The 25,582-nt window shown below is 37.5% G+C and overlaps 1 protein-coding gene across 2 annotated transcripts in view; it reads left to right on the plus strand.

Moving 5' to 3' along the window:
* The first annotated feature begins 11,155 nt into the window (after positions 1-11,155).
* LOC128202943 (ATP-dependent DNA/RNA helicase DHX36-like) overlaps positions 11,156-25,582 on the plus strand; it is a 34,548-nt gene continuing 20,121 nt past the window's right edge. For both annotated transcript variants that reach the window (XR_008255826.1, XM_052904139.1), the window contains exons 1-12: positions 11,156-11,259; positions 12,134-12,296; positions 12,837-13,029; positions 13,664-13,779; positions 13,911-13,966; positions 14,883-14,987; positions 15,785-15,927; positions 19,194-19,268; positions 22,125-22,220; positions 22,897-22,970; positions 23,569-23,643; positions 24,752-24,918. Coding sequence is in view for 1 of the 2 variants with exons in the window: in XM_052904139.1 (XP_052760099.1) it covers positions 11,163-11,259; positions 12,134-12,296; positions 12,837-13,029; positions 13,664-13,779; positions 13,911-13,966; positions 14,883-14,987; positions 15,785-15,927; positions 19,194-19,268; positions 22,125-22,220; positions 22,897-22,970; positions 23,569-23,643; positions 24,752-24,918 (1,360 nt within the window). In the remaining variant the exon portion in view is untranslated. The remainder of the gene's footprint in view (positions 11,260-12,133; positions 12,297-12,836; positions 13,030-13,663; positions 13,780-13,910; positions 13,967-14,882; positions 14,988-15,784; positions 15,928-19,193; positions 19,269-22,124; positions 22,221-22,896; positions 22,971-23,568; positions 23,644-24,751; positions 24,919-25,582) is intronic.

Raw genomic sequence — 25,582 nt, forward strand, 5'->3', positions numbered from 1 at the left:
CACATTCAACAGTCAGGGCTTTTTTTCACATTTAGGTGAAGCGGACCTAGCCCTTTTGGGGGGAAAAATCGCGCGTTTGTTTTTCTAATCTAAGACTCACGATATCTATTTTTTCATGTTCTTGAAATCCCCCACTTGATTGTTATGGTTCACAGTGGCAGATCCCGTAATTCATAACTGGGGGACACAAGTGGTTTGGAGGGCTGTTCTTCCATCCACATGGATATTTTGTTTCAATGATGTATTGAAATTACACGTTAACACCATACATGCTTATTAAGATAGTAAATGTATAGCATCAGACAAAACTAGGTGGATATCATTATGATGTCCATCAAAAGTTTCGTGGGTTTGCTGAAGCAGGTTTTGAACAGGGACTTGCGTTAGAGGGGCGTTACTTAGGGGCACAACTTTTTGGACATGATCCCTCGAGTGGGCATGATATTAATATGTTTAAAATGTGGGAAGTGGGGTTTAGGGGTACTCCCCCTAGAATATTTTAAATATATTTAGTCTGAATTGGTGCATTATGGCGTAATTAAGTATTTTTTCTGAGAAATATTGACAAAAAAATAACCTTTAAGTTTACTTGCGGGCCAACTGGGGGGAGACACAGGCCCTACAGCCCCCCCCCACACACACACACACACACTGAACGACCCGCCCATGGTCCACTTGTAAATAAATTAAATGAACAATTTTTGCTTGCTTGGGTATATAAGTACAAAAAACAACTGACAGTGGCAGTATAAATCTGGGTCCGTGAGCCCAGCTCAGATATACCCAACTGTAATTGACTAAATAATATGGTGATTTATAACCCATTTAGGAACATTGATCGTCAAAATAAAATAAAAGATAAAGTTAATTTTAGTTTTTATTGTGAAATAAAGAGAGAGTACTCGGACTTACAACCGGGAATTTACAAGAGGTAGGCGAAGATGTTATCTCCCTTGCTTGATTCGACGGAAATAAACGAAAGAAAATCTGATTCGTTAGCTCCGCCCATTCACCTTCGTTTCTTTCGGTGACATTTACCATATAAGTGATGATATAAGGTATAGGCGAAATCGTCTATCCTTGTAATTCTGAACTTGTCAATTGACTTTTGTAAACCTGGACTTGTTGGACTGCAAATGTTCATTTTACGAATGCGAGTGTCGACTGTAGGATTGCAGTTTTACATATGCATGATTCGGCTTTTCAAATTACATCATCATATTGTTAAAGGCAAGTTATACGATCTATGTTTTAGTGAGTTTATACAGGGTCGATCTGACAAATATACATTTTGACTACTAAAATGACAAATGACAAATCAATACGGAAAAACTGACGAATAGAAACAATAAATAGCACGTCTACATTGACAAATGTAAGAGATATTTAATACGATTAAGAAGCACATTGTGGGAATTACACGTCTGGACTTTTGGCAACGAATAGCCTCCATATATGTGAAACATGATCTGCCGTGAACAAATACTATTTGGCCACATCGCACTTTCGCATATCCGTAATACTATTTACGAGGTTGATCTCGAAGATTGCTGGAGATGGCCGAGTTGATACGATTGGGATTCTTCGCAAAAAACATTGAGGTTAAATATTATTATATTTTTAAAGCGCTGATGTAGATCGTCTGTTTTTAGAGGAAAAAATTCCACACACGAACGCGTGCGCGCACACACAAACACAAACGCACGCACGCACGCACACAAACACACACACATAAACGCACACACGCACACGCACACGCACACGCACACACACACACACACACACACCAAAGACCCATACAGGAGCCCGATTATAGAAGCATTTTAAAATAAACGTATTTTGACCAAGTGACTCGCTCATTTTCTTTAACCAAAAATTAGTGTTCCCGGGAAATCACCGAAATGCATCTGAAAACACTTCTTTTATCATTATTTTACTCTATGATACCGAAATTGCAGAAACAAATACAGTTATATCATAAGAGTATATTTGCGTTTTAGTAGGGTTCGAACCCACGCCGGTAAAGTCAAGAAAAAAACTTAGAAAACAGAGGGCTAGTCCACACGGCCGCCGGAACTTTAACAAAAGTGGCAGATATGTCGACCTGTTAATGATACATTGATAACATCACGTGATAATGTCAATCAACCAATCACGCAACACCACAGCCGTAACTAATTTTCAATCGCGTTATAAACGCTAATGGAAGTTGTCGTCTTCAAAGACGATATTTGAGCAACTATCAACATTTGCTGAATTTGTTCCAGCTTTTGATATTTTAGTTTTTAACAGTCCTCACTTTATTTCGTAATTAAAAAAGTGCATTTTACAAACCATGAGCGAGTCACTTTAAAATAGACATTGATATGGAAATTTGACAAATTAACGATCACAGTTTTTATATTTACGTTCGAAAATTGATGTTTTGTTACTAAATGCTTTACTAACACTAAGAAAACTGAAATATTTGGCAGTGTATCAAAGAATCAAGATCTGTTCTATTGTGGGTTATCGAATATGACGAAAATTGAAGACATTGATGCTAAAATTAGCTGATTCTGAGACAAGAAATTATAATACTTGAACGAGTTCCTTTAACCCCTAGACAAGTGTGAATTTCTTCACTATAACCTCAATAAATGACTTCCTGGACAGCCAGGAACAAGTGTGAATTTCTTCACTTTAACCTCACTAAATGACTTTCTGGACAGCCAGGAACAAGTGTGAATTTCTTCACTATAACCTCACAAAATGACTTTCTGGACAGCCAGGAACAAGTGTGAATTTTTTTCACTTTAACCTCACTAAATGACTTTCTGGACAGCCAGGAACAAGTGTGAATTTCTTCACTATAACCTCACTGAATGACTTCCTGGACAGCCAGGAACAAGTGTGAATTTCTTCACTATAACCTCACAAAATGACTTCCTGGACAGCCAGGAACAAGTGTGAATTTCTTCACTATAACCTCACTAAATGACTTCCTGGACAGCCAGGAACAAGTGTGAATCTCTTCACTGGTGTGATTTTTCACTATAACATCACTCCATCAATATTTATATGAAAAAACGACAGAAACAAGCTCAGTAGCCAATGCATAAACATAAACCCCGTTTAATGGCACTGGGTAAACGCCAAAGACATACAACACAAAAACTAAAAATCACAAACAAAAAACATGGAAAAATATCACAAAACTCCACAAACAACACATTGCATTAATACTATATGAAAAACTAGGTGTGTTTATCAAGGATTATTAGGAACCGCCTTGGAACGGTCAGTTAAATGTATGTATAGGAGAATTTCTTCATTATAACTTCACGCAATGACTTCATACCCGGACAACCAGGAACAGTTGTGGATTACTTCACTTTAACTTCACTCTATGACTTCATATCTGGACAGCCCGAAACAAATGTGGACTACTTCCCTATAACTCACTCTATGACTTCATACCTGGACAGCCAGAAACAAGTGTTAATTACTTCACTATAACTTCACTCAATGAGTTCATATCTCGACAGCCAGGAACAAGTGTGAATTACTTCACTATAATTTCACTCTATGACTTCATACCTCGACAGCCAGGAACAAGTGTGAATTTCTTCACTATACTTTCACTTAAAGACTAAATACCCGGACAACCAGGAACAAGTGTGAATTACTTCACTATAAATTCACTTAATGACGTCATATCCGGACAGCAAGGAACAAGTGTGGATTACTTCACTATACCTTCAATTTATGACGTCAAACCTGGGCAGCCAGAAACAAGTGTGAATTACTTCACAATACCTTCACTATACGACTTCATACCCGAACAGCCAGAAACAAGTGTGAATTTCTTTACTATACCTCCACTTAATGACGTCATACCTGGATAGCCAGGAACAAATGTGGATTACTTCACTATACCTTTACTCTATGACTTCATTCCTGGACAGCCAGGAACAAGTGAGAATTCCTTCCGTAGTCAGAATTTCTTAACTATGACTTCACTCAATGAGTTCATACCCGGACAGCCAAGAACAAGTGTGAATTACTTCACTATAATTTCACTCTATGACTTCATACATCGACAGCCAGGAACAAGTGTGAATTTCTTCACTATACCTTCACTTAAAGACTAAATACCCGGACAACCAGGAACAAGTGTGAATTACTTCACTATAAATTCACTTAATGACATCATATCCGGACAGCAAGGAACAAGTGTGGATTACTTCACTATACCTTCAATTTATGACGTCAAACCTGGGCAGCCAGAAACAAGTGTGAATTACTTCACAATACCTTCACTATACGACTTCATACCGAACAGCCAGAAACAAGTGTGAATTTCTTTACTATACCTCCACTTAATGACGTCATACCTGGATAGCCAGGAACAAATGTGGATTACTTCACTATACCTTTACTCTATGACTTCATTCCTGGACAGCCAGGAACAAGTGAGAATTCCTTCCGTAGTCAGAATTTCTTAACTATGACTTCACTCAATGAGTTCATACCCGGACAGCCAAGAACAAGTGTGAATTACTTCACTATAATTTCACTCTATGACTTCATACCTCGACAGCCAGGAACAAGTGTGAATTTCTTCACTATACCTTCACTTAAAGACTAAATACCCGGACAACCAGGAACAAGTGTGAATTACTTCACTATAAATTCACTTAATGACATCATATCCGGACAGCAAGGAACAAGTGTGGATTACTTCACTATACCTTCAATTTATGACGTCAAACCTGGGCAGCCAGAAACAAGTGTGAACTACTTCACAATACCTTCACTATACGACTTCATACCCGAACAGCCAGAAACAAGTGTGAATTTCTTTACTATACCTCCACTTAATGGCGTCATACCTGGATAGCCAGGAACAAATGTGGATTACTTCACTATACCTTTACTCTATGACTTCATTCCTGGACAGCCAGGAACAAGTGAGAATTCCTTCCGTAGTCAGAATTTCTTCACTATGACTTCACTCAATGAGTTCATACCCGGACAGCCAAGAACAAGTGTGAATTTCTCCACTATGACTTTACTCTATGACTTCTTACATGGACAGCCAGGAACAAGTGTGAATTTCTTCACTATGACTTGACTGAATGACTTCATACCTGGACAGCCAGGAACAAGTGTGAATTTCTTCACTTTAACTTCACTCAATGACTTTAGACCGGGACAACCAGGAACAAGTGTGTATTACTTCACTTTAACTTCACTCTATGACTTCATACCTCGACAGCCAGGAACAAATGTGGATTACTTCACTGTAACTTCACTCAATGACTTCAGACAGGGACAGCCAGGAACAACAGTGAATAACTTCACTATAACTTCACTCAATGAGTTTATACCTGGACGGCCATGAACAAGTGTGAATTACTTTACTTTAACTTCACTCTATGACTTTATACCCGGACAGCCAGGAACAAGTGTGAATTTCTTCACTATGACTTAACTCTATGACGTCATACCTGGACAGCCAGTAACAAGTGTAAATTTCTTCACTATGACTTCACTTAATGACGTCATACCTGGACAACCAGGAAGAAGTGTGAATTACATCACTATGACTTAACTCTATGACGTCATACCTGGACAGCCAGGAACATTGGTGGATTACATTACTATGACTTCATTTAATGAGTCCATACCTGGACGACCAGGAACAAGTGTGAATTACTTCACTTTAATTTCACTTCATGTCTTCATACATGGACAGCTAGGAACAAGTGTGAATTACTTCACTGTAACTTCACTTCATGACGTCATACCTGGACAGCCAGGAACAATTGTGGATTACTTCACTGTAACTTCACTTCATGACGTCATACCTGGACAGACAGGATCAAGTGTGGATTACTTCACTATAACTTCACTTCATGACGTCATACCTGGACAGCCAGGAACAATGGATTACTTCACTTTGACTTTACTCTATGACTTCATTAGTCATAACTTAAAATTCTTCAATTACATGGACATATTGCTTATAGAAGGCATAACACCTTTCTAGAAAATCGATGTTAGAGGTTCTGGGCCCAGATTCCTCGATATATCCTTAATCCCTTATGCACCAGTCAATTGTAACCACTCCCCCCCCCCCCAAAAAAAAAGGTCCGGGGGTATACCGGGGATAGCGGGGGAAATGGGCTGTGTTTTTACCTACTAGGCGGCCCGGCAGTGCCGAGTGAATGCGGTGGTTTTGATTGTGCGCCGAAAATAGGGGGAAATGGGCCTTACTTAGGTATCCCCTAGGTATCCCCGGATGCGGGAGGATTTGGCGGGAATTTTGCTTGCAGTTTGTCCCCCAAGACGGGGATTTTACCCGGGATTAGCTAGACCGAAAGTCAAAGTCCCCGCTATTCCCCGGACCTGGGGGTGGGGGCGTGGTTACAATTGATTGATGCATTACAACATGATTGGGCGAAGATTAATATTTTACTTTGGGTATATTTTGTGTAATATTTACTTTCTAACTAAAGGGAAATATCATCCTGATCATCATGATCAACTGATTTGGGTTCAGTTAAATTCAAGTCATAGTATTGAATTTGGCGTAATGAAATAATCTACTTCAGCTTTTTATGCATTAGTACTTTCTAGGATATTGTGGACCGTACTGGAAGTCCTGGGCTGCTGTTCAGCGTGAGTGAACTGTTAAAAGACGCTCTATCCAGGGTTAATGTCGGGCTGACTGGGCAGTCACTCAGTAATATCGAGTTGGCGATTATTGTCCTGAAGTAATTAAAAGACATTTTTAGTATACACATACAGATTTATAATGGAATAATGCTTTTTAAATGCCAGAGGTTTACGTGAATCTTGTTCGAAAGTGTTTTCTTTGTTTTTTTTGTCTTACCTGCACTCTTCTTTTTGAGCGCTTTACTTGACAAATAATACACCTCAGGTCCAAGTCCAGACTCATACTCAGAAAAGACACCTGTCCAGGGCCCATGTTAATCAAACAGTCTCAAGTCCAAGTCCAGACTCATACTCAGAAAAGACACCTGTCCAGGGCCCATGTTAATCAAACAGTCTCAAGTCCAAGTCCAGACTCATACTCAGAAAAGACACCTGTCCATGGCCCATGTTAATCAAACAGTCTCAAGTCCAAGTCCAGACTCATACTCAGAAAAGACACCTGTCCATGGCCCATGTTAATCAAACAGTCTCAAGTCCAAGTCCAGACTCATACTCAGAAAAGACACCTGTCCATGGCGCATGTTAATCAAACAGTCTCAAGTCCAAGTCCAGACTCATACTCAGAAAAGACATCTGTCCAGGGCCCATGTTAATCAAACAGTCTCAGGTCCAAGTCCAGACTCATACTCAGAAAAGACACCTATCCAGGGCCCATGTTAATCAAACAGTCTCAGGTCCAAGTCCAGACTCATACTCAGAAAAGACACCTGTCCAGGGCCCATGTTAATCAAACAGTCTTAGGTCCAAGTCTAGACTCATACTCAGAAAAGACACCTGTCCAGGGCCCATGTTAATCAAACAGTCTCAGGTTCAAGTCTAGACTCATACTCAGAAAAGACACCTGTCCAGTGCCCATGTTAATCAAACAGTCTCAAGTCCAAGTCCAGACTCATACTCAGAAAAGACACCTGTCCAGGGCCCATGTTAATCAAACAGTCTCAAGTCCAAGTCCAGACTCAGACTCAGAAAAGACACCTGTCCAGGGCCCATGTTAATCAAACAGTCTCAAGTCCAAGTCCAGACTCATACTCAGAAAAGACACCTGTCCAGGGCCCATGTTAATCAAACAGTCTCAGGTCCAAGTCCAGACTCATACTCAGAAAAGACACCTGTCCAGGGCCCATGTTAATCAAACAGTCTCAGGTCCAAGCCCAGACTCATACTCAGAAAAGACACCTGTCCAGGGCCCATGTAAATCAAACAGTCTCAAGTCCAAGTCCAGACTCATACTCAGAAAAGACACCTGTCCAGGGCCCATGTTAATCTAACAGTCTCAAGTCCAAGTCCAGACTCATACTCAGAAAAGACACCTGTCCAGGGCCAATGTTAATCTAGTAGTTTCAAATCCAAGTCCAGACTCATACTCAGAAAAGTCACCTGTCCGGGGCCCATGTTAATCAAACAGTCTCAGGTCCAAGTCCAGACTCATACTCAGAATAGTCACCTGTCCGGGGCCCATGTTAATCAAACAGTCTCAGGTCCAAGTCCAGACTCATACATAAAAGACACCTGTCCAGGGCCCATGCTAATCAAACAGTCTCAAGTCCTAGTCTAGACTCATGCTCAGGAAAGACACCTGTCCAGTGCCCATGTTAATCAATCAGTCTCAGGTCCAAGACCAGACTCATACTAAAAAAAACACCTGTCCAGGGCGCATGTAAATCGAACAGTCGCAGGTCCAAGTCTATACTCATGCTCAGAAAAGTCACCTGTCCAAGGCCAGTGTTAATCAAACAGTCTCAGGTCCAAGTCTAGACTCTTACCCAGAAAAGACACCTGTCCAGAGACCATGTTAATCAAACAGTCTCAGGTCCAAGTCTAGACTCATACTCAGAAAAGACACATGTCCAGGGCCAATGTAAATCGAGCAGTCGCAGATCCAAGTCTAGACTCGTACTCAGCACAAACACCTGTCCAGGGCCCTTGTTAATCAAACAGTCTCAGGTCCAAGTCTAGACTCATACTCAGAAAATAACTTTTATTAAATTACAAAAATCAACTATTGTATATAATTATTTCCGTTACAATAAATCTGTTCTACAATCAGGCACACACACATTTTGTTAAAATTGTAATATTATAGATATTTCGAAACATTTATGAATTCATTTTGCTGAGCCTGAGTCTGAAACTCAGGAAGTAAGTGAATACAGACCCGGCCATGGCTAAGACTGAACAAGGACTAGCTAAATGACTCCGGAATGGTAAAGTGTTAACGTAAACATCTTTATTTAGTATTTACAATACAATTAAATTTTATAGCGGTTCAATGGTGTGTGACCCAATGACCTACCCGATTGGGCCTTTGTGGTAAATGTTTATAAACGATAAAATTTACCAGAATACATGAATTTATTTAAATTAGTTCAGTTTTTGTTTATAAGTTATTTTCAAAGGCATACATGTATGTCCGCCTTCCGTATACAAAAAGAAAGGTGTCAATAGGATGATGGTGTGTGACTAATTCGGCTGGATCGGTTGCTGTGTGGGACTTGTAGTTGTTGTTGTTTCTGCTGCTGCTGTTGCTGCCTCACACCGACGACATAACTTGGGAAGCCTGGGTTGCCGACGGTGGTTATGGTCACAGTTCAATCTGTTTGGCTTTTTACAGACTGCTTCTTCTTTTGACCCGAGCTAGATTAGGGTCAAGTGAGGCTGACAATTATAAGGGCACACTTATATGTTGATAAAGCGGCACCCTATAGGCTGATGGAGGGGCACACTATATGTTGATAAAGGGACACTCTATAGGCTGATAAAGGGGCGCACTCTAGGTTGACAAAGGGACACACTATAGGTTGATAAAGGGGCACAATATAGGTTGATAAAGGGCCCACTAAAGGTTGATAAAGGGCACAGAATAGGTTGATTAAGGGGCACACTACAGTTTGATAATGGGCTCAATATAGGTTGGCAAAGGGGCTCAATATATGTTGATAAAGGGGCACACTATATGTTAATAGATGGGCACAATATACGTACGTTAATAGAGGGGCACACTGTTGGTTGATAAAGTGGCACACTACAGTTTAATACAGGGGTTCAATATAAATTGATAAGCGGCACACTATAGGTAAATATAGAGATGCACACTTTACGTAAATAAAGGGGCACACTTCAGGTTTAAACATAGCACCATAAAGGCTGACAAAGGGCGACTGTATAGGTTGATAAAGGGGCATACTTTAGGTTCATAAAGGGGCACACTTTAGGTTGATAAAGGGGCACACTATGGGTTGATAAAGGGGCACACTATAGTTTGATAAAGGGACACACTATAGGTTGATAAAGGGACACAGTATAGGTTGATAAAGGGACACACTTTATGTTAATAAATAGACACACTATAGGTTGATAAAGGGACACACTTTAGGTTAATAAATAGACACACTATAGGTTGATAAAGGGGCACACTTTAGGTTAATAAATAGACACACTATAGGTTGATAAAGGGGTACACTTAGGTTAATAAATAGACACACTATAGGTTGATAAAGGGGCACACTTTAGGTTAATAAATAGACACACTATAGGTTGATAAAAGGGCACACTTTAGGTTAATAAATAGACACACTATAGGTTGATAAAGGGGCACACTTTAGGTTAATAAATAGACACACTATAGGTTGATAAAGGGGTACACTTAGGTTAATAAATAGACACACTATAGGTTGATAAAGGGGCACATTTTAGGTTAATAAATAGACACACTATAGGTTGATAAAAGGGCACACTTTAGGTTAATAAATAGACACACTATAGGTTGATAAAGGGACACACTATAGGTTGATAAAGGGGTACACAATAGGTTGATAAAGGGACACACTATAGGTTGATAAAGGGGCACACTATAGGTTGATAAAGGGACACACTATAGGTTGATAAAGGGACACACTCTAGTTTGATAAAGGGGCACACTTTAGGTTAATAAATAGACAAACTATAGGCTCATAAAGAGGCACAATATAGGTTGATAAAGGGCACACTTTAGGTTGATAAAGGGGCACACTATATGATGACCTTTTAATTTTAATCATATTTAAAGTTCTGTTTTGTAAAAAAACAAACCAGACAGACGAATTGTACGTAACCTTATTACATCACGAAGATTCTATCCAGCAAATTACAGATAGCCGCAATGAAAATCCCCCTGATTGTGAATTGTTACGGAATAGTTAAATCTTCTACGCATTGATATCTCTTAAAGGGCAGATACGGTCTATGCCAATTTTATACTGTATAATGCTATTTTTTGCAGATTGCCTTATTACCCATTTTAATGCAAAGATGTTGGCAAATGTCCATTCAATAACCTTATTTTTGAAGTTAGAAACCTGATTGATAATCATCACCTTATATGCGTGCGTGAAGCGCAACGGTACGACAAAGGGAAGTAATCGCTGTATGGATATTGGAAAATTGTTGAGAGCCATCATAGAATGCGTCTACCAATTCCAAGTCTGACAGGACTTTTCATAACAAAAAGGGTTATTTCTGAGAATGCATACATCGTACACGGACTACGCTTTTCTCACAGTAAATAGAAACATTAAAATTAAGGAAACTTCCCAGTTTATTTTGTTTTATTCATTTATTAATCGTTTATTCTGTGGGAAAATATATTTTTGTCTGTCGGACGAAATTTCGGATACTGTAGTCTGTACAATATAAGTTGCAACTTACAGACCAAACCCACGGGCTGCCGTACCACTGTATCATACACTTGAATTATTGTCCCAAGAATTATGAAACAGCAATACATTTTTTCGTGACAGAAATATACAGTTATGCAGCAACATTCAAATTCTAATAAAAACAACAAATTCATCGGATTTGTGAATCGGATGAGTGGCAGTGGGCAGACCTTTAAATACAATGTACCTGCGAAAGGAGAAATTTTTAATGATTTAGCCTAGAACTTATGAACTGCATATCTGCACTTTCATTGGCTGTAAATATAGGTAGTTTTCTATTGAAGTTTAATCCATTTCACACATTCCATGTATGTGTATAGCAGGTAACATCAAAATTGCACTTGAAACAACTCAAATAGTGTTACATAATCGCCAAACCATTTCATATGCCTGTAAGATAGAATATTTTATACTGCTTTTATAGACAGTTGTTAAAAAATATAAATAATGTTTTTGTTGTTGTTTTTTTATTGTGTGTTTTTATATATATGTAGTTAAAAATCTTAATATGGAAAGCTTTATATGGAAGATAACTTCAACACCATTCTCTAACATTGACAATAGCATTTTTATATATAAAGCCAAAAAAAATTAAAAAAGCCTATCTACCCTACCCTACCTGTTTTTGAAAGGATATAACCCTAACCAAACCATTTTTTTGTGGGGGGGGGGGCCTTATGCAAACAGTTTTGTATATTTATTATATGTATGTATAGTTTTAGGAATGTCAGCCGGAGGTTGGGGTTCAGGCTCAGACTGGAAAGACAGAAGGGGTGAGGATCGTTGGCATGGCAACAGTGGTCGTCGGGGCAGGAAAGGTTACCATGGAAATAGAGGCATCCACAGGGGAAAACGCGGAAATTGGGATGGTCAGGAGAGGTAGACAATCTCTAATTTATCTGGGATTTTTCAAGCTGCTTGCGTTTATCTATCCAATTTTGGCACCAACATCAAGGGTTTATAGGTTTTACTGACATAAGGGTAAGCATGTTATGTGAAAAAGATGTCTGTAGGTCAAAGATCACACTCAGTGGTCATTTTCAGTGTTAGGCATTCAGTTTGTGCTAATAGTGTGTAAAAGAATAAGCACTAAAACTTCGGCCAATGCCATTCAAGATATTGAAATACAACTTGGTACACATGTTGCCAGAGACAATACATACAGGTCCAATAAGGTCCATAACTCTAGCTTTAATTATTGTTGAGTGCAATGTACATGCCCCTTTTTCGACTGAAAAACAAGAGACGAGCATTGAAGTTCGCTTTGCTGTGCTCTTGTTTACTTTTTTTTTATTAAGTATAATGAGTTTACAACTATAAGATGTTATGTCCTCAAGTGGCTAATGGAACAATTCTATGTATGATAATGCAAACTAATGTCTTTAACTTTTTTAATGTTCTGCATCTTTCAAACTACAGAGAAGGAGCAGATAATGCACAATCTGATGGCGCATCATATCAAGGGGAGTGGGACACTCCGTCCCGTGGTAGAGGACGGGGCAGGGGATCCTCAGGGCATGGCGGAAGACCCCCTGGACTGAGGGGAAAGGACATTGGGATGTTTTATGCTCAGAAATCTAGGGCAAAAAAAGAACAAATGATCAAGGAACAGGTACATTTTTTTATTGACAATTCAGAGGCTTTAATCTCAAAATGACACTTAAATCTTTATATGAACCAGGTTACTTTCTTGTTAGTCTTTTTTTTTTAGCTAATTCCTTTAAAGAAGAAAAGATGCCAAAGTATTTACATAGACTAGGCGCATGTTGCCAGAAAAAAAAAGTCCAGCAAGGCCTGTTACTCCGGTTCTGTTTTGCTTTTGCTTCTAATTTTACAAGTTTACAAACATGTGAATGTGATATCTGTTCAATATATTTCATATATGTATGTGATAACTGTTCAATATATTACACGTATACATGATTTATTTTCTTTATATTCCATATGTATGTGATAACTGTTCGTTCTATTACATGTATACATGATTTATTTCCTATATATTCCATGTGTATGTGATATCTGTTCAATATATTACATGTATGTGATATATGTTTCTTATATTTCATGTGTATGTTCTATCTCGTCCAAAAAATTGATGTGTATGTGATATATGTTTCTTATATTTCTTGTGTATGTGATAGCTTGTCCATACATAATTTGTATGTGTGATATCTTGTCCATACATTAGATGTGTATGTGAAATCTGTTCCATGTATTCCATGTTTATATGATATCTGTTGTAACAGAGGGCCGAAGTCACCTTGGAAGGAGACCAGAGACGCTCCATCACAAGACTATTGGACGATATACGCTCCAGTCGTGACTGCCCCCCACAGCCTGACAGATACAACGAACATGCTAGGTAGTGAAGCTTTTTAAAAAGCTGGCGTAAACCCTATTTTAAGCTTAATTTGTGAGAATACAGCGGAAAATGTTTTCCAGCTTTCTATGCATGTTTTTTTATCCCGATATGTATTTTGATTCTGTTTTCAGGGAAACTATAGCAGAAGATATGGAAGCATCTTCTTCAACAGCATACGATGCAAGAGGTAATGTTTGGACATCCATTAAAGTGGCACTCTTATTCAAAATACATACACATGTATAACAAACAAATAAATTGAGTGATAAACCTTTAACTACTTACTAAAGAATGCTTTTATTGAAAATGTTAAATTGTTACATTGGAGGAAATATAACCCTTCCGTTACATTGAAGATAATCGTACTTTTCCATTAAATTGGAGATAATCTTACTTTTCTGTTACATTGGAGATAATCTTACTGTTTCATAACGTTGGAGATAATCTTACTTTTCTGTTACATTGGAGATAATCTTACTTCTCTGTTACATTGGAGGAAATCTTACTCTTCCGTTACATTAGAGGAAATCTAACTCTTCCGTTACATTGGAGGAAATCTAACTCTTCCGTAACATTGGAGATAATCTTACTTTTTTGTTACATTGGAGGAAATCTTACTCTTCCGTTACATTGGAGGAAATCTTACTCTTCCGTTACATTGGAGGAAATCTTACTCTTCCGTTACATTAGAGGAAATCTAACTCTTCCGTTACATTGGAGGAAATCTAACTCTTCCGTAACATTGGAGATAATCTTACTTTTTTGTTACATTGGAGGAAATCTTACTCTTCCGTTACATTGGAGGAAATCTTACTCTTCCGTTACATTGGAGGAAATCTTACTCTTCCGTTACATTAGAGGAAATCTAACTCTTCCGTTACATTAGAGGAAATCTAACTCTTCCGTAACATTGGAGATAATCTTACTTTTTTGTTACATTGGAGGAAATCTTACTCTTCCGTTACATTGGAGGAAATCTTACTCTTTCGTTACATTAGAGGAAATCTAACTCTTCCGTTACCTTGGAGGAAATTAGCATATTTTTTTTTATAAAACCTGTCTCAAACCCTAAGTACATGTACATTTATTTGTTGGTTTTCCAGGTATGAGCAGTGATGGTGAAGATGAGGCCATTGTTCCTATGGTTACTGAGGTCTTGCAGTACAACGAGGAGGAGGGTCTTTTTCTACAGGAAGAGGAAAATCTTTGTATGTTTTAACTTTAAATGTTTTTCAAAAAAGAAACTTTGGGTATTGTGACAGTCTTGTTGTCATTGTTACCATTGTTGTGCTTAAAATTTAAACCAGGGTCATTATTTAAGGAACATTTAAAATATTCAACTGATCATTGGTACATATGCACATATACAGCACGTCCCATAACCCTTGCTTTAATATTTGTTAGTTTAAACATATTTTTTTTACAACGATTGTGAAACAAGTTATTACAACATTACATTAATCACTCTCGTTGGCACGATTTTACGCGAGAGTGTGGTCTTGTGTTTTGGAGGAAACCGGAGAACCCGGAGAAAACCCACTTGTCTGGCTTAGTGACCACAAACCAAACTCACATGCGCCCAAGCCGGGAATCGAACCCGGGTCGCCTAGGTGAGAAGCGAGTGCGCTAACCACTGCGCTAACCGAACAATATTTGTTGAGTTACTTCCTCCCCTCTTTTGACTAAAACAACAATATAATGATCGTTGGGTTTTGCTTGTCTGAACTGTAGTTAAAATGTGTTATGCCATTATGACATGTGCTGTAAAGGAAAGAAAGGCCTTGTTGTCTGGTTCTCTATCTTTATGTATCAATATAAGTTTCATGTGTACTAAAGCATTGCCAATTTGCATTGACTAGTATTCCATTGATATTCAACCCTATAAATACAACCTTATTTTTTTATTTAACATGTTGGCCAGTGTTGAAGTAAAATATAACTTTTTAAAAGGATTTTTTTTAATTAAACGAGCACTCAAGTAATATCTTTTATTTATATTTTATAGCAGAGATAGTGAGCGAGGCGTTTGACAGAAAACAGTGGCAGAACTCCAGTATATCGGAGGACTTTGCCAAGAAACAACAGACTCGTGCTTACCAGGACATGCAGAAATTCAGAGAGAAACTGCCCGCGTTTGCCAATCGACAGGTGACTTAATTCATTTAAAAGTCTTTTTACTGATTAACTATTTGCAAACAGACTGTGAGTTTATTAGACATTGAGTAGTGATGATGTTAACACAACCCTTAACACCAATTGCCTTGCAGAGGGATTTAAGTTTGAAAACATAAACATGGAAGTAATGGATGTACTGGATGGGCCTTTTTACCTGTCACAGGGACAACACCCTAGCCGTTTTTGTGGGCAATTTAGTTTTACAAATGGAGTAAAATATCAATAAAGCAGTAAATATATCACTCAGAAACATCCTTCCATGAATCATGAGGTTCTCATCATATAAAAATTAAAAACAATAATAAATAATATAGGGAACTTCAGGGGCTATTTTTTTTTTGGGGGGGGGGGACAGGGTCTGGCCCTTGGGGAAGAAGCCAGTTATTGGCTACAAGAACAAAGATTGGTAAAACAGTTGGTACGGGTCCAGTATCACCTGTCGAAACTACTTAATTTGAACTGCCAGCATGCACTGCAACTTAGTTTTTAAAATTTGGAATTGGGCCGATCAATTTTTGGCGGTGTATCATGATCTTGTCACTAATGCAAAATTGCAATGTGAACTGTCTGATTTTGACTGATTATAAATCTCATTTCACTAAGTTTATTTGCAATTAGTACTATGTAACTATGTAGTAGTTATTTTCTTCTCCTGCTATTCATACAGCAAAAGTCTGTCCGTTCTTCTTTTTATATAAACTTCAGACTCTGCATGTCTAATCCAATCAAAAGTCAGTACAATAAGTGATTGAAAAAAGATGAAACTGATGTTATTGTAATTTAGCAGTGAATTTACAACTGAAGACATTGAAATTTTATGCTTTTTAGCTCTACTGGCCTAAGGCCAGAAGAGCTTATGCGATGGTTATGTGAATGTAGTATGTGCATCCGTGCGTTAGTGCGTCTGTGCGTCTGTAAACAATTGCTTGTGAACACGATACAGCCAGACCTGCCCATGCATGCCTAGATTATGGCCTTTGATAGTATAAAAAAATGCTATTTCGTAAACACTAACTTGTGAACACGATACAGTCTTCAGTTTTGATTGTATCTCGATGAAACTTGTAGATATCCATTAGAGCTTGGTTCCTTTCGAAAACCAGCCAGATCCGCCCATAGATGCCTAGATTATGGGCCTTGAAATTATAAAATATTCAGTTTGTCTGTAAACAATTGCTTGTGAACATGATACAGTCTTCAGTTTTGATTGTATCTCGATGAAACTTGTACAGTATTTAGATATCCATTAGAACTCGGTTCCTTTCGAAAACCAGCCAGATCTGCCCATGCATGGCTGGATTATGGGTCTTGAAAGTATAAAAAATGCTATTTTTAGCTAAGTCTATTTTTAGCCTAGTCTACATGAGCGAAGTCCCCCCCCCCCCCCCCCCCCCCCCCCCGGGAGATCCCGCAAGGGACCAGTGCGACAACGCAAACGACCTCAGCACGAGCCATGCCAGTAGAGCATAGGCCCTTTTGGGCCTCTTGTTATACTCAAGCAACAGCAGCCCTTTATGTATGTAAAATTGGTTTCTGCTGACATCTAGAGAGAGACAAGTTCCAAGTTTCTGCACTATGCAAGACCACATTCACACGCAAAATCGTGCTAATAAATGACTTATAATTATAGCTTTTGGTGCACACTCAGTAAAATATAGTTGGGGGGATAAAAGGTTACCCAATATGGGATATACAGGGCATAGAAAACAAATTCAGATGAGCATTTTTTTATTAACCAGGTTTTCAATGAAAACCGGGTTATTAGAATGAGGTTGTCGTTGGGCGGGCGGGCGTCAAACATTGGTTTCTGTTCAATAACTTTAGTTAGCATTGATAGATATTGATGAAACTTGGTGTGTAGGTAGCTTATGTACAGAGCTAGCTTGGGATTGCTTTTGAGGGTGGTGGGGCTACGGTCAAGGTCACCTGTTACTAAAAATAGAAAATTGGTTTCTGCCCAATAACATAAGTTAGCATTGATAGATATTGATGAAACTTAGTGTGTAGGTAGCTTATGTGAAGAGCTAGCTTGGGATTGCTATTGAGGGGGGAGGGGCTATGGTCAAGGTCACTGTTACTTAAAATAGAAAAATGGTTTCTGCCCAATAACTAGTTAGAATTGACCGATATTGATGAAACTTGGTGTGTAAGTTGCTTATGTGAAGAGCTAGCTTGGGATTGCTTTTGAGTTGGGAGGGGCTAAGGTCAATGTCACTATTACTTAAAATAGAGAAATGGTCATGGTCACTGTTACTAAAAAGAGAAAATTGGTTTCTGCCCAATAACATAAGTTAGCATTGATAGATATTGATGAAACTTAGTGTGTAGGTAGCTTATGTGAAGAGCTAGCTTGGGATTGCTATTGAGGGGGGAGGGGCTAAGGTCAAGGTCACTGTTACTTAAAATAAAAAAATGGTTTCTGCCCAATAACTTTAGTTAGCATTGACCGATATTGATGAAACTTGGTGTGTAAGTTGCTTATGTGAAGAGCTAGCTTGGGATTGCTTTTGAGTTGGGAGGGGCTAAGGTCAAGGTCACTATTACTTAAAATAGACAAATGGTCAAGGTCACTGTTACTTAAAATAGAAAAATGGTTTCTGCCCAATAACTTTAGTTAGCATTGACCGATATTGATGAAACTTGGTGTGTAGGTAGCTTATGTACAGAGCTAGCTTGGGATTGCTTTTGAGTGGGGGAGGGGCTAAGGTCAAGGTCACTATTACTAAAAATAGAAAAATGGTTTCCGCCAACAGTAATTTTCAGTAACGTCTCTTTTTGATAAAAGTAAAGATAAAGTCATACAACAAATTAATTGGCTATAATTTCTGATTGCCCATAACAAAAACCTGGTTTCGTCGCATTGCGGCGCTTCTAGTTATTTTTATACTAAAGCAACAACAACCCCGTAATGTATATGTTACCTGGTCAACCTTTTTACGTGGATTAAGAGGCTAACACTAGCTGGGATATGTTTCATTTAGTCATTGGAATTTGAAAATAGGCACTATATTGATATGATATAAAGTTTAGTGGCTAATTATTGAAAAATATGGGGACACCGTGTGACCAGTCCTTGACCAATGATGTTGCTTTATTCATGCTTGAAGCGTGATATATTACGCTCTCACACTGAAATAAACAATTATCCTCCATACATATATTAACTTATTCTAAGTTAATTGTTGGCATAACATAGTGTGTGAATTTAATCTAACAACAACCTTTTTATGTGTTTGCAGGCAATAGTGGACATGATTTCACAAAACCAGGTTGTGGTGCTGAGTGGGGAGACAGGTTGTGGCAAAACTACTCAAGTTAGTACATTCAAGTGTTCAGCTCATCTGTATTTTTCATAGAGAAAACATTAAGGTATTTCCATAGCATACATACCATATCCCCAGGCAGGGCCAAAAATCCCCCGGAATTTCGACCCATCCCTTGGTCCCCCGCTGGGGGATCCATATCCCCTGGAATTTATTTATTTTATTTTTTTTTTCAAAACTTGCTTAAGGTTGACAGTGGAAAGCATCAATAATATTATGAGTGTGAAATTACATGAAGGATCATGATGACTTAGTCCAAAAATTATTGTAATTTGAGTGTATATCTTTATTTATTCTTAGATGATAAATGCAGATATTGCGCAAATTTTGGTCGCGTAAAAATCCCCTGGTGTAATATCAAAATCCCCTGGAATTCAGACCAAAATCCCCTGGGAAGCCTCTCAGAAATATAGCATGTATTCCATAGGCTCAGCTTGTTTTATGTCCTGGCGGTTGTCTTGCAAATACGTCAACCAAAATTTAACAAATATTCAAGATATGTACATGAAACTTTGTACACATGTTACCATAGATACCGGTAATATGCAAATGTGAAGCTAATACCATAACTCTGGATTTACTAATTGCTGAGTTATGCCCCTTTTTTGTTTTGTACTGGCATCTGTGGTGCTTTTGTTGTCAATATCACCTAAAAATGATTATTAAGCTTTGTTTGTTTTGAAATTAAATGATGTGTGCATTATTAGCATTACTTTCCATGTAAGGAAGGAGATGTCTAACCAGATAAATGTTGTTTTTTTAGAGAAAAATGAAGATATCACCTATTTAAAATGACATACATTTTGGTGTAGCATATTTCAGGTCAGCAAACTATCATATAATCTGTTAATGCACCTGTCATTAAATGCCCATCTTTATAAAAAAAAAGGTTATTATGGTATCTGGCTGCTGTCCGTCTGTCTGGGGTTTTGATGACTAGATTTCCCAATATTAAGGGGCTTGCTGGTATTGACCCTAAACTTAATGTCAAAATAATTTCATCTTAAAGATGAGTGGTTTGTTCAGACCTTTGTTCAAGTTAACAATATTGTTAAAGTTATCTTTACTTCTCTGAAATTGACATGATCTGCATTATTTTTATGACAAGTTTTAAGACCAGTAAGGTTTAAGACCAGTGATTCACCTGAACTTGTTTTCTTAAAATATATGAACATTATCATAAAATAATTCACTTTTTAAAAGTTAGCATCAAGGACTTTAGAAACATTGGACCAATTATACAGAACTTTGTTTAAGTTAACAACATTGTTAATGGCAGCATTGTTAACTTTAAAAGTGAACTATTTATTGATGTCCTCATATATTGATAAAACAAGCACACCCAACATCTGTGAGAAGTTGAACAGATCACATGTAAGTCCATGAAAGTATAAATAACTTGAAAAGTAACAACAATGAAGATAACCTAAAGTTCTAAACTATCAGCCTGTTGTTTACGGCCTATTGTTTACGGCCCATTGTTAACTTTAACTAAGTTCTGAACAAGCGGCCTGTTGTTTACAGCCTATTGTTTACGGCCCATTGTTAACTTTAACTAAGTTCTGAACAAGCGGCCTGTTGTTTACAGCCTATTGTTTACGGCCCATTGTTGACTTTAACTAAGTTCTGAACAAGCGGCCTGTTGTTTACGGCCCATTGTTTCGGACCATTGTTAACTTTAACTAAGTTCTGAACAAGCAGCCTGTTGTTTACGGCCTATTGTTTACGGCCCATTGTTAACTTTAACTAAGTTCTGAACAAGCAGCCTGTTGTTTACGGCCCATTGTTTACGGCCCATTGTTGACTTTAACTAAGTTCTGAACAAGCAGCCTGTTGTTTACGGCCTATTGTTTACGGCCCATTGTTGACTTTAACTAAGTTCTGAACAAGCGGCCTGTTGTTTACGGCCCATTGTTTCGGACCATTGTTAACTTTAACTAAGTTCTGAACAAGCAGCCTGTTGTTTACGGCCTATTGTTTACGGCCCATTGTTAACTTTAACTAAGTTCTGAACAAGCGGCCTGTTGTTTACAGCCCATTGTTTCGGATCATTGTTAACTTTTACTAAGTTATGAACAATCAGCCTATTGTTTACAGCCTATTGTTTATGGACCATTGTTAACATTAAATTAGTTCTTAACAATTAGCCTATTGTTAACGGCCTATTGTTCACGGACCATTGTTAACTTTAACTAAGTTCTGAACAATCGGCCTATTATTTACAGCCTATTGTTTATGGATCATTGTTAACTTTAACTAAGTTTTGAACATTGGCCTATTATTTATGGGCCATTGTTAACTTTAACTAAGTTCTGAACATTGGCCTATTGTTTATGGGCCATTGTTAACTTTAACTATGTTCTGAACATTGGCCTATTATTTATGGGCCATTGTTAACTTTAACTATGTTCTGAACAATCGGCCTATTATTTACAGCCTATTGTTTATGGGCCATTGTTAACTTTAACTAAGTTCTGAACATTGGCCTATTATTTACAGCCTATTGTTTATGGGCCATTGTTAACTTTAACTAAGTTCTGAACATTGGCCTATTGTTTATGGGCCATTGTTAACTTTAACTAAGTTCTGAACATTGGCCTATTGTTTATGGGCCATTGTTAACTTTAACTATGTTCTGAACATTGGCCTATTGTTTATGGGCCATTGTTAACTTTAACTATGTTCTGAACAATCGGCCCATTGTTAAATTCAATTAAGTTCTGTACAAAAGGCCAATTGTTGGTTTCAACTGAATTTTGAATAATCGGCCCATTGTTATCCCAAATAAGTTCTGAACAATCGGCTCATTGTCTTTTAAGTATTATCATGTTTCCCTTTCTCTCCTAGGTTCCCCAGTTTATCTTGGATGACTACATTGCACAAGGTCGTGGCGCTGAGTGCCGCATTATTTGTACACAACCTCGAAGGATCAGCGCTATATCGGTACAACTTTTATCTTGACTATTCAAAGAATAAGGTGAGCTACTATACTACTGTCCCTAGTGTTACTGTCTGGTTGAAGTTTTAGGGCAAGTTGCCAATTTCACTTATAACTCTAATACTTTTTATTCAAATCACTTTATACTTCACACTGTTGACCAGAACCATCACAGAATTTGGTTGCATGACTCTTTATCTTAAGCAGTATCATTAAAATATAAATATCATCTTTCTTTGCTCCATATAGAATTTTAAGACTTGTAAATCTTAAAGTTAGCTTGTGAGTCCAGAAACTGCTGAATTCGGGTAAGAAAAGAAAACCGGTGATATTTACAAGTGCAGTTATATTCATTATGTCTGTACACTTACTCTTTAAATGAAGTCTAAAGTGTGTAAAATGAATAATCAGCACAATATTTTTACATTTGACAGCAAACTTTAGTCCAGTGTGACAATGAAAGTTGTTGGGGTTTTTTTAAGCAAAATTTAATCCACTGTGAAAAAGAATGGTTTTACAGCAATATTGTATCCGCCGTTGAAATGAATGGTTTTACAACACAAAAATAAATGGCTTTACAGCAATATTTAGTCAAGTAAAATGATTAATGGTTTTTAAGAAAAATTCAGTTCATTGCCATAAAATTAAAATTGTATCACCATCAAATGCCATTGATTTCAGGTTGCTGAAAGAGTAGCATCTGAAAGGGGCGAGGGTTGTGGGGACTCGGCTGGCTACATGATACGGCTCGAACAGTATGTACATTGTTTGATGTTATATTTAAGTTAAATTGTCTAACTGCAAATTAATATTTACATATTTGATTGGTTTAGAAATTCCATTTATACAGTAAATGTATTCTTTTGGCCTCTTTTATCGTATGTCTATGATATGTTTTAAACAGTAAGTACAAACATTATAATTATGATACTGAAGTGTGAATTTTAAACTGCCAATAATGTTTAAATGCATTTGATTGGTTGAACAGACAATAATGTATACTTCATAATTATTCACTTTCTTTCTTTCATAGTATACTGCCTGTATCTGAATAGGTCATGGGCCAAATTCATAAAACTTCCTTGTGAAAATTTAACAACAAATATTCTAAAGACAATCTAATTTTCATCATTTTTTTCAAATGCCTTTAGCATTTAGATCTTTTTCTTCCTTATTTTCATATCTTTTAAATACAACTTAGAAAAAACAACAACATTTTTTCATTACATTAAAATGTTTACTAGGATGCTCTATGAATACACTGCCCTAGTGCAATCTTTAGTTTGCACAGTTTTAAATTTTTAACAAAGCTTAGCAATTTTCAATTTATAAATCCTGAGGTTTGTGTTTCAGCAAGCTGCCTAGGGACCATGGCTCTATTTTGTTCTGTACCACCGGAATTCTCCTGAAAATGTTGGAGGGAGATAAGTAAGTAGGCTGAGTGAGTAAAAAAAATAATGGATTTGACTTTGAAGGAAGCTGAACTTCGGACATGCACTCCCTTCCTTCAAAACCACAAACTATGTGAATGTGTATTTCTTTAGACCTTAAAGTCTAGGATAGCGCGTGAAAGTGTAAGCACTTATTTCCATTGGGGTCCTTTGTTTTTGCTGAATGATCAGCACTTGGAAGAGACAGTGGTGGGATACAAGGAAGTCTGGGTGGGATACCCTAGCTCTCTTTCGAAGAGACCCCCTTGGTTCTTTTACATGCTCTGTGTAAAGCACCGATACACAGAGTACAACTTTCCTGGGTTAATCCAGTACTGAGTCCACCACTTATCCAAGCACTAACCCTTTAAATGCAAGGGAGCTACTTGTACCAACTTTTAAAGTCTTTCGGTATGATGCGGCCAGGGATCGAACCCAGGACCTCCCGCTCCATAAGCGGACGTCTTAACCACTAGGCCACGGAGAAGGTTAAACTATGGGGTTCAAATGTGGTATGAGGAGGTTTTGGGCTCCTCCCCCATGAAAAATTGACTACTAGGTCCATATATGACAAGTAATCATTCATTTTTATTCAAAATATTCCATAATGTTTGATTTTTTTTAACATAAGCTTCAGGTTTCACTTTCACTTTTTCATTGTAACACAAAAAATAAAAGCATCTGTTTGCAGATTTATGATTGTTTTACTTGTTCCTATAATGCATGCAATTATCCTTCAAAAAACAACAACAACAGTTTTAAACTCTTACCATCTTCTTCTTTGAGTCACAGCTTAGTATTATTTCATCAGCCTTTAATAATTGTACACATTTTGCATATATTTTTCAATGACGAATACAGCGTATACAACAATTTCCTGCCGTGGTTCAAAGTCAGTCTTATGTGTTGCCTGGTCAGCTCAGTCAATAAGGTTCTTACACTGCTAGGCACATCCAATGTGGAGTCTCAGGTTATGCCTTCTTAAGTATATAAATAATTGGCCTGTACAATTTTTTCATCTTAAAATGGCATGAATAGCTAATGTTTCTGTGATAAAAAAAGAAAATTTATTGTTACCCTAACCTACGGCCTTCTTCGCCTTTCAGATTGCTATCGAGAGCCACTCACATTATTTTAGACGAGATTCACGAGCGAGACTTGCTGTCTGATTTCCTCATAATTGTGCTGAAGGACATTTTGGCCAAGAGACCGGACCTTAAACTGGTCCTCATGAGTGCTACACTGAATGCTGATGCTTTCTCCAAATATTATGGTGAGTTTGCTCTTTTATGAAAATCTTGTTACCAAATTTTGTCTAGCTAAAGAATAAAGCGGGATTTTGAATATGCTTTGACTGGTTTAAAGCTGCACACTCACAGATTGACCGTTTTGACAACTTCTTTTTTTGTTGTCTTGAAATGAGTCAGTTTTTGCATAAATGTGTAAAAACCAGTGATACAAGACTGGTGACAAAAGATCATCTTGTAGTTTTTCATATTTACGAATGAAAATTGATGTTTTATGGCTAAAAGCAATACTAGCACTTTAAGAAAAATGATTTTTTCAGCAGTTTTCCAAACAATTGAAATATGTTCTATTGTAAATTATCTTATATGAATAAATTTCAGGCATTGTTGCCAAAAATCAGCTGATTTTGAGACACAAATTAAAAGAAAAGTCATAACTGTCAAACTGTGGGAGAGCAGCTTAAAGTGAAATTAAATTAAACAATGGCACTGATTATTTAATGCAATGTCACTCTTCAAGTAGAATAAAAGGTTGAGAAATACTTTTTTTTACCATACAATACCTTGGTAGTGATACCCTGGTATTTATTGTGTTGCCTGTGAAGCCAACTATACACAGGTATTACATTGTCTCAGTCATTGAAATTAGACTTTCAGATGAACAAGCCGGAATTCTTATACTATTGCATG

This window comes from Mya arenaria, chromosome 9 (genome assembly GCF_026914265.1).
Source record: "Mya arenaria isolate MELC-2E11 chromosome 9, ASM2691426v1".
In the NCBI taxonomy this organism is placed as follows: domain Eukaryota; kingdom Metazoa; phylum Mollusca; class Bivalvia; order Myida; family Myidae; genus Mya; species Mya arenaria.